The sequence below is a fragment of the Entelurus aequoreus genome, linkage group LG09 (assembly GCF_033978785.1).
Source record: "Entelurus aequoreus isolate RoL-2023_Sb linkage group LG09, RoL_Eaeq_v1.1, whole genome shotgun sequence".
NCBI lineage: Eukaryota > Metazoa > Chordata > Actinopteri > Syngnathiformes > Syngnathidae > Entelurus > Entelurus aequoreus.
The window spans coordinates 39,825,074-39,840,171 of NC_084739.1; the positions used below are offsets into that span (position 1 = coordinate 39,825,074).

The 15,098-nt window shown below is 43.7% G+C and overlaps 1 protein-coding gene across 1 annotated transcript in view; it reads left to right on the forward strand.

The window, feature by feature from the left end:
• Nucleotides 1-15,098, forward strand: part of dntt (deoxynucleotidyltransferase, terminal) — a 224,052-nt gene that overhangs the window by 54,411 nt on the left and 154,543 nt on the right. Inside the window, exon 4 of the mRNA XM_062058758.1 lies at nt 3,760-3,930. Coding sequence (XP_061914742.1) covers nt 3,760-3,930 — 171 coding nt within the window. The remainder of the gene's footprint in view (nt 1-3,759; nt 3,931-15,098) is intronic.

Genomic DNA, 15,098 nt, shown 5'->3' on the forward strand with positions numbered 1-15,098 from the left:
AGTTTGCCAGAGAGCACATGGATGATACAGCAGAGGATTGGGAGAATGTTATGTGGTCAGATGAAACCAAAATAGAACTTTTTGGTATAAACTCAACTCGTCGTGTTTGGAGGAAGAATAATACTGAGTTGCATCCCAAGAACACCATACCTACTGTGAAGCATGGGGGTGGAAACATCATGCTTTGGGGCTGTTTTTCTGCTAAGGGGACAGTACGACTGATCCGTGTTAAGGAAAGAATGAATGGGGCCATGTATCGTGAGATTTTGAGCCAAAACCTCCTCCCATCAGTGAGAGCTTTGAAGATGAAACGTGGCTGGGTCTTCCAGCATGACAATGATCCCAAACACACCGCCCGGGCAACGAAGGAGTGGCTCCGTAAGAAGCATTTGAAAGTCCTGGAGTGGCCTAGCCAGTCTCCAGACCTCAACCCCATAGAAAATCTGTGGAGGGAGTTGAAAGTCCGTGTTGCTCGGTGACAGCCCCAAAACATCCCTGCTCTCGAGGAGATCTGCATGGAGGAATGGGTCAAAATACCAGCTACTGTGTGTGCAAACCTGGTAAAGACCTATAGTAATCGTTTGACCTCTGTTATTGCCAACAAAGTTTATATTACAAAGTATTGAGTTGAATTTTTGTTATTGACCAAATACTTATTTTCCACCATAATTTACAAATAAATTCTTTAAAAATCCTACAATGTGAATTCCTGGATTTTTTTTCACATTCTGTCTCTCACAGTTGAAGTGTACCTATGATGAAAATTACGGACCTCTGTCATCATTTTAAGTGGGAGAACTTGCACAATTGGTGGCTGACTAAATACTTTTTTGCCCCACTGATATAACATATTGTATATTATATATGATTATTTCGATGGTGGTCCGTGTGGTCAAACTAGACATTTAGCAGGGTAATGCCAACAATCTGTCCTGACTCCCGACGAAAATATTGCTGCGTAACTTTACAAATACATTTGGCTAATGGACATCAGTATAATGTGGCATAATTACTTAGTAAACCATCTTGCAAGAAGCATAAACAAGACAAACCTACAGCGTAGGACTCGTCGATTGCCATTTGACGTTCCTTGGAGTAGGATTCGGATCCGGCTGCGTATTTGGCAACCTCAGTCATGAAGAGTGGAAGGGGACTACAGAATTTTGACCGTGATTGCAATACCATTTCTGGCCACAATATTACACATGGCACCTTTAATCTCATGAGTTTCATGTGTGCTGGTATGACAATAAAGTTCCTAGAATTAATTTACTGTATATTATGACATTCCTGGACGTATTGATCAAACAGAAGTCCAATATTATTGGACATCTGACTAAGCTTACACAAATTCAAAATGGCAGGAGGGTCACCAAACAGAAGACCATTTAAACTAGCGGTGCAACACAAATAATAACACAATACGCAAAAGTTATGTAAAAACACACACCCAGCGCAAATACAACTAGTCAGTCCCTTTAGGATTGCGTGATGTCGCGATTGTGCCAATTCACGCAAATTCAACAAATCCCCACCAATTATGCATGGCCTTGCAACTTTGTTCAAAGCCTGAAAATTCCCCGCCAATTTTGACAAACAAATTTGTCTCTGAGCGGTGTTCAAACGTGCACATCAACTGTCTAATAAATACATATAATAATAATAATAATTGCCTTTCTATTAGATACTCAAAGCGCTCACAGAGAAGTGAGAACTCATCATTCATTCACTCCACATTCACACCTGGTGGTGGTAAGCCCTCAGGTTTCTGGCATGGCCGCTCTACCCACCCTGCCATGCCGCCCCATGTTTTCTTCTAGAGCAGAAACAGCAACATGTAACAATGTATACATTATTTACTGATCAAACGGCACATTTGCCATCCTCCCGCATAGGTCAGACCTACCGTATGTCCAGTTCCTGTCTATGGCACCAAGCTTTCTGTGTTATGTAGTATGTAGACATTTTTCAACCACCAGCATGCTCACATCCTAGTTTACGTGCATTTATATATTTATTTAACCTTTATTTATCCAGGGTAAAACAATAAAAACAAATGTTCTTTTGCAATATTGACCAAGTAAAGAAGCAACATTTAAATTTCAGATATATTGAAGTGTGATTATTGTCATAACCGATCCCTTCCAGTCATGTCCTTTGTTGGTTTTGTTCTTGGTTTAACTTTAGTGTATATGTATGTTGCCAGCTTTTCTAGCCCTCCTTTGTTTACGTTCTTGTTGATAGGAGTGCCTGAGCTCACGCACATATTTCTGTTTGGTGATCAGTCTCTCTACCTGTCGCTACCACTAATCACTCCTCATTGCATATCCATGTCACCCTCTAAGCGACAGTTACGCGTGTTCTTTGTTAACCTTAGACGTTCTTGTTGTTCACCGTTGGCGACCATTTGAGTTCCAGTTCCTCTGTATGTTTTTGTGCCTGAGTGTGTACTTTTAAATTTGTGCAGTATAAATCAAGTAAAACATCAATACAGTATTTGTTTTCCAATTTTTTTAATTCTCTGTGTTTGTTAGGTTAAGATTACAAATAAGACGTAAAACATTGTCAACAAATTCATAAGATCACAAGTAAGTCTCAAAACATTGCAAATGTCTGAAAAAGTTGCTGCAAAGTCCGGCATTTTAGGCCGCTGCAATCACAAAAACAGCAAGTGAAACCCTGCAGGGACTGATCAGTAAGGGGAAAAGTAATAACAATAACCTTGCACAACATGACTACATAACCCACCATTACACAAAACACATTTACAGAAGAGTCTCACAAAGCATGATGGGAACAGAAACTGAAACTGAACTGAACTGAACTGATAGGATGATTGGTGTGTAAAATGGATGGATGTTTAGTTAGAAGCTACTCGTAGCATGCATTGTATTTATTAATAGACATACAATATATCTGAGTTGTTAACAAATGAAAGACTGACCCAATTGGCAGGGAAGGGTGTGGATAGCTTGACGCATAAAAGGAACAAAGTATTATAAACGACTCCTAAAATAAACTAGTACAGCTGTCTAGCACTAAAAACTGGACCTACAACAGAATATTAATATTAATTATTTTTTCTCTGACAGAGGCAATGTTACTTTTGCAAAGGAAGCATTTTAATACAACTCTTAAATTAAAATTGTCCAAGTGTAACTAATGTTTTGTCAAATTATACAATTTATTGTTGTAAAAAACTGTTAGGGTTGTGGCTAAAGGTTTAACCTTTAGCCACAACCCTAACAGTTGGCAAGAAAAATAAATAGTTTCAATAGAGGAGATTACTTCTCCTGTCTGGCATCCAACTTTCAGGTTTTGTAACCTAAGTAACAGTGTAGTTCGTAGGAAATATTCCATCATTGGAATGATGTTTCTGTTTACTATGAAATATGGTGAATATTCATGCCTGCACCATTCGAGAGCTGATTGCAGAAATTGCAGGTTGAAGTGTGGTTTTGGCTCCTGCTGAGTTCTCTGCCTGGTCTTGGGAATACAGTCAACATGCATCAGGTGACCTAGAAGGCAGTGCCGTAGTTTATTTATTGGGTCACTGCTTTTTACATATGAATCAATATCATATTTTGCTTAGTCATGCTTTTTAGAATTTAAAAAAACAAGTTTATGATTATTCCTTACAGATCGATTAAAACAAAACAAAACAAAACACAGGGCAGGTTTATTCTCTGCTATTTAACCCTTTGTCCAAAATTGCCTTCCCTGTTCCCATTTGTCTGTCTTGTCTTCTTCCCCCTGCAGGATGCATTTGAAGTGCTGGCTGAGAACTATGAATTCAGTGAGATGAAGAGTTCAAGTGTTTCCTTTAGGAGAGCCGCGTCTGTCTTGAAGAGTCTCTCGTGGGCTGTGAAGTGTATGGGGGCCACTCAAGGCCTGCCATGCCTGGGGGAGCACACCAAGACAGTAATGGAGGTAAAAACCCTGATTCAGCCTATCCACAGAAATCTCCCTTCCTCTGTTTCTAGTAGAGTCAGTGATATTTTTACACCATCTTTTTACAATATATCTGATGACTTACAGTACTTGTATTCAGTTGATTATCGGCGAGATACCAAAGGTTTTTAAATGGATCATTTACATGCCTGGCTATATGTTTCATACTATTTGGGCTTCCTTTAAAGCACAGGTGTCAAACTCAAGGCCCGGGGGCCATATCTGGACTGTTACATCATTTTATATGGCCCACAAGTGCCTGAAAATATATGCGTCAATAAAGTACTTAATTTTTTTCTGGGGCTGGGTCTCCCTCAGTCCTCAAACAGCATTGCCCTATATGGCCAACCCACCAAGCTGCACCTCCCTCTCAGGGGCCTCTCTGAGCAATTTAAAATTACCCGCGCTAGAGAAGTGATAATGTACAGGGACTCCACAGATTTCAAGATGGCCTCAGCAGGAATTGCTGTTAAGTTAAAGTTGAGTTAAAGTACAAATGATTGTCACACACACACACTAGGTGTGGTGAAATTTGTCCTCTGCATTTGACCCATCCCCTTGTTCACCCCTTGGGAGGTGAGGGGAGCAGTGGGCAGCAGCGGTGGCCATGCCCAGGAATCATTTTTGGTGATTTAAACCCCAATTCCAACCCTTGGTGCTGAGTGCCAAACAGGGAGGTAATGGGTCCCATTTTTCTATAGTCTTTGGTATGACTCTGCCGGGGTTTGAACTCACAAACTACCGATCTCAGGGCGTACACTCTAACCACTAGGCCACTGAGTAGGAGACTTACTTAGACTTAGTTCCTCCCATTCCTGTTGGAACATTGGGCGACGAGTCCCCTCCATTTGGCGACCCTTCTTGCTCCATGCCAGCTGACTCCCATCTCTCTCAGGTCTTCCTTGGCTGTTTGTCTCCACGTCTTCTTTGGCCGTCCTCTCTTCCTCTTTCCCCCTTCTGGCACCCAGTCCATTGCCACACTTGCCGGTCTCTCTTTTGGCAGTCGGAGTACGTGTCCAGCCATTCTCCTTCTCATATCAGAGACTATATCAGACAATGGTGCTACCCCTGCCCTTCTCATCACCTCTTCATTGGTGATGTGGTCTCTCCATGAGATCCTCAAGATGTATCTGAGGCACCGTCGGTGGAAGACATCCAGCTTGTTTGTAATGGTTGATGTCTTCATCCATGTCTCACAGGCATAGGTCACTGTAGGGATGACCACTGACATATAGAGGCGCAGCTTGGTGGACGTACTGATAGATTTTGATGACCAGATATTCCGGAGGCATTGGAAGACTCCTGCAGCTTTTCCGATTCTGGTCTGTACATCCTTTTCTGCATCTCCAGTGTTTGAGATGTTGCTTCCAAGATACGTGAAGTTCTCAACGTGCTCTATGCCTTGTTCGCCTACGGTGAGCAGTGGAACGTTTTGGTCTTGTGCAACGGTCATGGCCTTGGTCTTCTCTTGGCTTATACGTAGGCCGACTTTTTCCCCTTGTTCATGCAGATTGTTAGTCAATTTTTGGAGTGCAGCGTAGGAATGGCTAAGCAGAGCCAAGTTGTCCGCAAAGTCCAGATCTGCCAGTCTGCCCCCTCCCCACTTAATGCCGAGGTTTTCTCCGACGACAGACTTCCTCATGACAAAGTCTATGACAATGATGAACAGTAAGGGAGACAAGATGCAAACCTGTCTTACCCCGGTCACAATGTCAAAGTCGTCGGTTGTCCTGTTGGTGGTTTTCACTCGACAGGTGGAGTTATGGTACAGGGCTCTGAAGATGTTGACGTACTTTGATGGTATACCGTATAGCTGGAGGATCTGCCACAGTGATTCCCGGTGGATACTGTCGAAGGCTTTCTTGAAATCGATGTAATTGATGATGAGGGGTGTCTGGAGTTCTTGGCACTGTTCTATGATGTTGTGAAGAGTGAAAATCTGTTCCGCGCAGGACCTTCTCTTTCGGAAGCCGGCTTGCTCTTCCCTTAAGATGTTATCTACCTCGTCTTTTAGGCGTTGGAGCAGCACACTACAGAAAACCTTGCCTGGGATCGACAGCAGTGTGATGCCCCGCCAGTTGTTGCAGTCTGCGAGGTTTCCCTTCTTTGGCAGCGTCACTATAACCCCCCGTCTCCAGTCGGCAGGGACCTCTTCGGCATGCCAGATCAAATTGAACAGGTGCGTGAGGCTCTCCACGACCACCTCTTGACCGTGCTTCAGCAACTCAGCAGATACCTCGTCGAGTCCTGGTGCCTTGCTGTTCTTGAGGCTCTTGATTGCTTGGGCAACCTCGGTCCTGGTTATCTCTTATGAGGTGACTGTCAGAGTTGGGGCTGGTGTTTCCCGATCAAAAAGAAAGAGAGTGGGAGGTGTTGGCTGGTTGAGAATCTCTTTGAAGTGCTCCACCCACCTTGCCTCCTGTTCCTCGTCGCTTAAGAGTGCCCTGCTATCCCTGCTCTTAATAGGCACCCCGGAGCTGCTCCTGGAGCTGGTTAGCTCCCGCACAATCCTGTGGAGTGTTTTAGTGTTGTTTTTCTCTGCTGCCTCTTGTGCTTCTTTTGCTTTCTCCTCCAGCCACCTCCGTTTGTCTTTCCTGCAGCTCTTTTTTACTTCCCGGTCCAGGCGTCTGTACTCCTCGTCTTTCATCCTCCAGCATCGGAGCCTCCTCTTCTGTTCTCTTTCCATCTTTGCCATCTTCCTTTCATCAATCAATTTCCAGGTCTTTTCCGTTATCCATCTCTCCTTGTTGGTGCCCCTTCTTCTGCCTAAAACTGTTTCCGCAGTCTCAGTGATGGCACGGGAGAACAGACTCCACTGCTCCTCAATGGAAGGATGTGGTGGTACCTCAAGCTTCTTCCTCAACTCCTCACAGTAGCTTTTTGACAGGTTGGTGTTCTTAAGCTTTTCCACTGCGTAGGGTCTCTTGGGCTGCATTTTTTGCACCTTTTTCAGCTTCAGCCTGATTTTACCCACCACAAGAAAGTGATCTGAGCCTACATCTGCACCCCTGTGTGCACGAACGTCTAGCAGTGATGAACGCCATCTTGTGTTTATGCATATGTAGTCCAGCTCATTTCGGGTTCCGCCCCCAGGTGAAACCCATGTCATCTTATGGATCTGTTTGAAAAACGTGTTGCCAATGCTGAGGCCGTTTGTGCTGGCTAGCATCAACAGTCTCTCCCCGTTGTCATTGGTAGAGCTTGCAGACCCGTGTGGTCCCACTGTGGCATTGAGGCCCCTTCTGTCGCCATCCACTTTCGCATTTAGGTCTCCAATCAGCATCTTGATGTCGTAGCTGGGGATCTCATCAAGCACAGCTTGGAGCTGGCTGTAGAAGGCATCCTTGTCCTCTTCTGAGGCAGCCTCGGTTGGGGCATAGACTTGCACGATGGTGACTTTGGCATGTCTAGTATAGAGCCTTGCTGTGATGATGCGCTCATTCACCGGTTTCCATCCCACTAGCACTTGCGCCGCACAGTTGGAAAGGATGATCCCGACTCCATGGGTATGGTGGTCTTGCTTCCCAGAGAAAAGAACGGTTGCTCCATCAATCACGAGGCGCCCCTGCCCAGTCCACCTCATTTCACTAACGCCTAAGATGTCCAGGCGATAGTCCCTCATAGTCTTCAGCACCTGGTCCATGCGCCCACACTGGAACAGTGTTCGCACGTTCCAGGTACCTACTCTGGTGTTGGTTTAGGTTTCGAAGATCGGGGTCGTCAGGGGTCGGGCTTCCTGCTGGATTTCACCCGGCTCCGTCATGGATACATCCAAGGATGCGCCCTCTCTTCTCTGCCGCAGTGTACCGGAATGGCTCCTTCTCGTCGTTTCTGTAACATGATGCTTTTTTACGGGGTGGGGTTGTTAACCTCACGCCCAACCCCCAACCTGGAGGACCGGGTGTTGACTTTTGTCTGGCCTCTATCCCGAAACCATGGTTAAACCTGCCAGGGGTGTGATCCCCCGCCGGTATAGCTTTCAAGGGTCATTGAGACACGCAAGACTCTCCACCACGGCAAGGTACCAGCACAGGGAGAGTAGGAGAAACCGGGAGGAAATGGCAAGCACAAGAAGCGGTAAGCAGAGCGGAGGCACAGCTAAGGCACAAGACTTTGGTGGGTACTGTGGCAATAGGAAGGGCAGGCTTTGGTAGCTTTCCTAAGCCACAATACAACCGGGTCCGCTGCAAGGAGAAGCGCCAACCTGTCCAAGACTAGATGCGTGTAGAGCATGAGAAGAATGTTGCAGCAAGATGGTCAGCATGTCCAAGCAAGCGGCATGGACAAGGTGGGAGCATGCGTAATCTCGCAAACTTACCTGGGCTGAACTCTGGAAAGCTAAGACTCTGCGCACTCCGGAGTGCAATCTGTGCCAGAGGAGGGGCTCCTTAGAGCACATTGCTGGCGACACGACCAAGTTTTAAAATCTTTGGCAGATTCCATCTGTACCTCGATACACAACAGCAAATTCCAGTTTGCCCTGATGCAGTGGAATGCCTTCATCAAAGCATGGCAGAAGGCAAACCACCAGCCCAACTCATCATGGGGGCTCCTCTCCACCACTTTGACTAGCACAGACCTGGGCCCCATGGCGGCATGGCGTAGTGGGTAGAGCGCCAGTCTACCCACTGCGACCAGTCTGGTTGTTGCAATTCATTCTTCAAACTGTATTGCTCACTTTTGGGTATAAGTTCAAAGCTGCAAACTGTGGTAGGATGAATTGAATTTCGCCTCTTAATTTTCTTTGTACACAAAATATAATGATGGTCAGAAAGACTGGTTAAGAAATTCAATGTTCTAAGGCTTATTAGTGAATATCAAGTCAATTGTTTTTTTTATGTATTAGTTAGTCTTATTGTTCATTGGATAACCTGAGTTAAGTTATATTTATCAGTATGTTGCTTCAGTTGTTTTTCTATCTGTCTTATTGTCCCGATGAATGTTTAAGTCACCCATAAAAATTATTAAACTTTTGGGATTACAGTGTTTTTAAAACAACCTTAAGTTTATCATTAAATATGTTCCTTGCAGAAGGTCAATACATACAGATTAGAGATGTCCGATAATGGATTTTTTAATATACGATATTCCAATATTGTCCAACTCTTAATTACCGATACCGATATCAACCGATACCGATATATACAGTCGTGGAATTAACACATTATTATGCTCATTTTGTTGTGATGCCCCGCTGGATGCATTAAACAATGTAACAAGGTTTTCCAAAATAATCAGTTTAAGTTATGGAAAAAAATGCCAACCTGGCACTGACATATTTATTATTGAAGTCACAAAGTGCATTATTGGTGGGCGGGGTTTAGGTGTGTGTGTGTGTGTGTGTGCGGAGAGGGGGTGGGGGGTAGCGGGGGTGTATATTGTAGCGTCCCGGAAGAGTTAGTGCTGCAAGGGGTTCTGGGTATTTGTTCTGTTGTGTTATGTTGTGTTACGGTGCGGATGTTCTCCCGAAGTGTGTTTGTCATTCTTGTTTGGTGTGGGTTCACAGTGTGGCGCATATTTGTAACAGTGTTAAAGTTGTTTATACGGTCACCCTTAGTGTTACCTGTATGGCTGTTGACCAAGTATGCTTTGCATCCACTTGTGTGTGTGAAAAGCTGTAGATCAGGGGACTCAAACTCAATTTACCTGGGGGCCACTGGATGCAGAAACTGGGTGAGGCTGGGCCGCAAGAAAATATTTCTTAAAAAAAATCTAACATGCACTTTTTAATGAATTCACCTTCTTTGAATGGCTTTCCCGCCCTAGCAACCATCTCACTCACCATGTAGCTAGCTTTGACTGCTGGGTCGCTCTTTTCGCTTGCTTTCTTGACGAAATCTTGTTGCTCGCCATGGAGTTTACAGTTACGGTAGCACAATTAGCGCCGAACGGGCTAACATCACCACTAACGTGTTACACGTCTGATTCGCCCAGCGACTCTCTGTCGGAGTATCAGCGCTGGGGTCCAGTGCACCACAGTTTTGTATTGTCGCTCGCTCCTTCGGCGGAGTGCTTTGGAAGCTACCGGACCGCTTGTCTTCCCCGCCCGGACTGTTTACAACGGGGGCGGGAGCGAGCAGGCGGGCGAGCGAGGGAGGCAGGGAGGGAGGGAGGAAGAGCGTGTGCGGATGTCGTGGAAAAGCGGCAAAATGTTTCTCTGCTTGCATCACGCTAGTGACGTCAATGCATACTTGCCAACCTTGAGACCTCCGAATTTGGGAGATGGGGGGGGTTGAGGTGTGTGTGGGGGGGTTGAGGTGGGCGGGGTTGGGAGGAGGCGGGGTTCGGGTTAGCGGGGGTGTTTTTGTAGCCCGGAAGAGTTAGGGCTGCAAAGGATTCTGGTATTTGTTCTGTTGTGTTATGTTGTGTTTAGGTGCGGATGTTCTCCCGAAATGTGTTTGTCATTCTTGTTTGGTGTGGGTTCACAGTGTGGCGCATATTAGTAAGAGTGTTAAAGTTGTTGATACGACCACCCTCAATGTGACATGTATGGTTGTTCCCCAAGTATGTCTTGCAATCACTTGTGTGTGCTTGAATTTAATAATTCATAAAAAACATTGATTTTGATTCAATATTATGTTTGGAGCAATGACAGTTATAAAGAAAAAAAACAGCTTTGTTTTATTAGTCAACATTGCAACTTTTTCTAAATTACATTTCACCTTTAAACTTTTTTATTCCACTTTTGTTATGTTTTTGTTTATTTTAATAGTATTTTTAGAATGTGCCGCGGGCCTTTAAAACATTAGCTGCGGGCCGCTAACGGCCTCCGGGCCACTCTTTTGACACCCCTGCTATAGATAATAAAAAATTAAATCTGATAAGTCTATCGATAAAAAGCAGAGGCTGGCAATGCATGCGCGTTTATCATAATGCACAGTCAGCATCTCTGCTTCAGTAAACAATGACGGTGATGACGTCACTGTCAGCGATGGGAGCGACACTTGCTAACTTGTCAGCCACTTCTCCAAGAGACTCCTTTTTAAAACTCCTCGCACATTAACACTTCAAAAGGCACATATTCACCCCGTTTGTTGACCTGCAAAGTATGTTTTTGGGGTGGAGGAGTCTGGTCGGTTGCTGGTTTGCTTGATGCTAACAGCTAGCCTGTCTCCATCCTTGAACGATGTCGATCCAGCGGGAGATTAAAAGTGACGTTTCCATGGACTCACAAAGACTAAAACAAGTCATTTACTGGAGACATGGCATAGGATGAAGTTAAAAAGGTTGACTTTACACTCCCCTTATTGTTTACCATGAAGTCTTTCTTTTTGACAGCCCCTCGCGGTAAAGGTGTCCGAGTGCAAACTGAGGCAGTATTTGTCATTGATAAAACTTTCCGCAAATCAAAATTTACGATTTTGACCCAGAAATTTGACCCCGCAAATATAAACTAAACAAAATACCGGTGTAAAGCGATAATCGATCAAATAAAAAACCCAAGCAAATCGGGTGGTAAATTTTTTTTTTAATCTGTGTTCCGGTGTCGCGCGAGCTTCCAGAATTGCGCGTCCTTCTGGAATTGCGCGTCCTTTCTGATTTCAATGCGTAAAAAGACACAAAAAGTGCGTTAACGCCAACAGTGGTGGAGACTACAGGGGAACCTCTTGCATATAGACACGTCACGGCGCAGAGACGTCACCGACTGATGCATAAGGAGTGGTCACCTCGGGTCCTGACTTCATGTGCAATTCCAGTCCATTGGGAGGCTAGCAGGGGATCATCTCTAATGACCAAAACAGTTCAAAATCCTTCTCCTGACCCATAAAGCCCTCTAAAACATGACACCGTTCTACCTCTCTGACTTCCTCACACCTCACATTCTTGTTAGAAATCTGCGTTCCAACAACAATCACCTGCTGTCCCCTCCTCATAGAACCCAGCACCAAGCCTGGGGGAACTGTGCTTTTTCCATTGCTGTCCCCACCCTCTGGAACTCTGAACTCTCTACCCCGGTCCATCCGTTCATGTCATAATCCCACGATTTTAAAAAGACTATTAAAAACAAACCTTCTCAAAACTGCTTTTAGAACTGGACAAATCATCTCATAACACAAAGTTCATTTTCATTTTGCCCATTTTCATGTTGATTTTCACTGATTGTTTTATTGTTATACCGTATGTGCTTTTATGATTATGATCATGTTTTATTTTGATTATTGTGTAAGTGTCTTTGAGCGCCTTTTGAAAGCGCTGTATAAATACAATGAAATGTAATTATATAATCACAGACTCATGTGTGCATGAAATGTTGTAGAGAGACTGTAACCACATGCTGTTAAAAAAATAATAATTTCATTGTTTTGTAATTTTCAGTCAGCACAATATTTAAGGAACACAATGACAACTTCTCAAATGAAAACCTTGGCTTGAATGACAATATTCAGCCACCTGTCCATGTAATACAGTACCTGACGATAATAATTGCGAAACAACTTGCATTTGCACAGCACTGATGGGAGTATCTCACTCATAACCATTATTTTCTGTTTGTATTTCATTTTCTTTACTACTTATAGTTTGCAGGTATTCATGAATAATTGTAAAATTGTTATCATTTGTATTACCGGTAATTAAAAATGTCATTATGAGAAACAACAACAATACTACGGTTAATACAGAAGCATTGTGTGTGTGTGTGTGTGTGTGTGTGTGTGTGTGTGTGTGTGTGTGTGTGTGTGTGTGTGTGTGTGTGTGTGTGCACGTGTGCGTGTGCGTGTGCTCAAACGTTTACTGTAGTTTGTTTTATATATACACTACCGTTCAAAAGTTTGGGGTCACATTGAAATGTCCTTATATTTGAAGGAAAAGCACTGTACTTTTCAATGAAGATAACTTTAAACTAATCTTAAGTTTAAAGAAATACACTCCATACATTGCTAAAGTGGTAAATGACTATTCTAGCTGCAAATGTCTGGTTTTTGGTGCAATATCTACATAGGTGTATAGAGGCCCATTTCCAGCAACTATCACTCCAGTGTTCTAATGGTACAATGTGTTTGCTCATTGGCTCAGAAGGCTAATTGATGATTAGTAAACCCTTGTGCAATCATGTTCACACATCTGAAAACAGTTTAGCTCGTTACAGAAGCTACAAAACTGACCTTCCTTTGAGCAGATTGAGTTTCTGGAGCATCACATTTGTGGGGTCAATTAAACGCTCAAAATGGCCAGAGAAAGAGAACTTTCATCTGAAACTTGACAGTCTATTCTTGTTCTTAGAAATGAAGGCTATTCCACACAATTGTTTGGGTGACCCCAAACTTTTGAACGGTAGTGTATATACCAAAACTTGCTTGTGGTAGGTCCTTTTATGGTGTTTCTGAGATGTGACTTTTTCCTGTATGTTCATGGAGGTCCTGGTCCTGCAAAATGTACCTTTGAGTTCTACTAAGTAACCTAATCTAAATGCAGCACACATTTTCTAGTTTTGACAGCACTTTTACAGATTTTAAATGACATCAGGTGGAATTTAGATTATACAAAACTAACAGTGTTGGTTCTACTGGATCTAAGCGCTGGCTTTGACACAGTAGACCATCACATTTTATTAAAGAGTCTTCGACACCTGGTGGGCCTCTCTGGTACTGTTTTTAACTGGTTCCTATCATCTCACAGACAGATGTTTTTATGTAAGCATGAATGCATGTTCCTCAGGAACCCATGAGATAAGATGTGGGGTTCCTCATGGCTCAGTTTTTGGTCCCATTCTTTTTAATCTTTATATGCTGCCTCTTGGAGAGGTCGTTAGGAGACACGACATCAGTTTCCATAGTTACGCTGATGATACACAGCTGTACATTGCCGTGTCTCCTGATGACACAGTACCAATAGATACCCTTTTTTTCCTGCGTTGTAGACGTCCACTCCTGTATGGCAGTGAATTTCCCATAGCTCAACCAGGACAAAACAGAGGTTTTAGTTATAGGTCGTGAAGACCAGAGGGAGAAACTTTTACCAAAATTACAAGATTTTAAACCAACACAGTCTATAAAAAATCTGGGCATGATTTTTGAATCCGAGCTGACTTTTATCCCACATATTAAAAATATTACAAACATAGCCAGAGTCAGCCCGTTTCTCTGTCAGGCCAACGCGGAGGTGCTAATGAATGCTTTTATTTCCTGTCGTTTAGACTATTGTAATGCCCTGCTCTCTGACCTTCCCAAAAATAATATCAGAAATCTACAATTATTACAAAATTCGGCTGCACGCGTGCTGACGAGAACCAGAGAGCGGAAGCACATTACACCAGTTTTAATGTCACTGCATTGGCTCCCCGTCCACTACAGGGTCAATTTTTAAATTCTACTATTAGTTTTTAACTGTCTTTAATGGCCTTGCGCCTTCTTTTCTATCTGACCTGCTTTTACCTTATGAGGTCCTATGGCACTGGCCTTTTAGCTTTATCGAATACCAGAACAAAGACCCACGGTAAGGCGGCATTTAGCCATTATGGCCCCCACCTGTGAAACAGCTTACCAGAGAGCCTCAGGCCTGCAAAGAGCATTGAACTTAAAAAAAAAAGGCTTGTTTGTTGTTTTTGTTTTGTTTTGTACAGTACTTTGTGCTTGCCACTTGCCTGGGCATAAAATAGTGCTATATAAATAAAGTTTGATTTGATTTTGAACACTTTTGTTTAAACGCGGACGGCACACCGATAGCTTGTCTTTTAGAAAACAGGCAACATGTATTGTTTGGTGGCTGAGGTAGTAACAGGTTGTGAATTTCCTCATGAGTCTGTACTCGGTCTTTATTGCTCTGACTAGTGGCATGTTTCTCCATCAGTGACACAATACGCCATAGGACAGATACCATAGTAATACTTCCACACACCCGTGATCTTGGCCTTTGTCCATAACCCAAAGCTCATGACCATTGTTGAGGATAGGATTGTTGATTGACCGGTAAATTGAGAGCTTTGCTTTCCAGTTAAGCTTCTTCTTCACCATGACGGGTCGATACAAAGTCTGCATCACTGCAGATGCCGCACCGATCTGCCTGTTGATCTCAGGATCCACTCTTCCCTCACTCGTGAACAAGACTCTGAGGTAATTGAACTCCTCCACAAAGGGCAAGATCGCCCTCCCAACCCGGAGATGACATTCCATTCTTTTACGGGTGAGAACCATGGACTCAGACTTGAA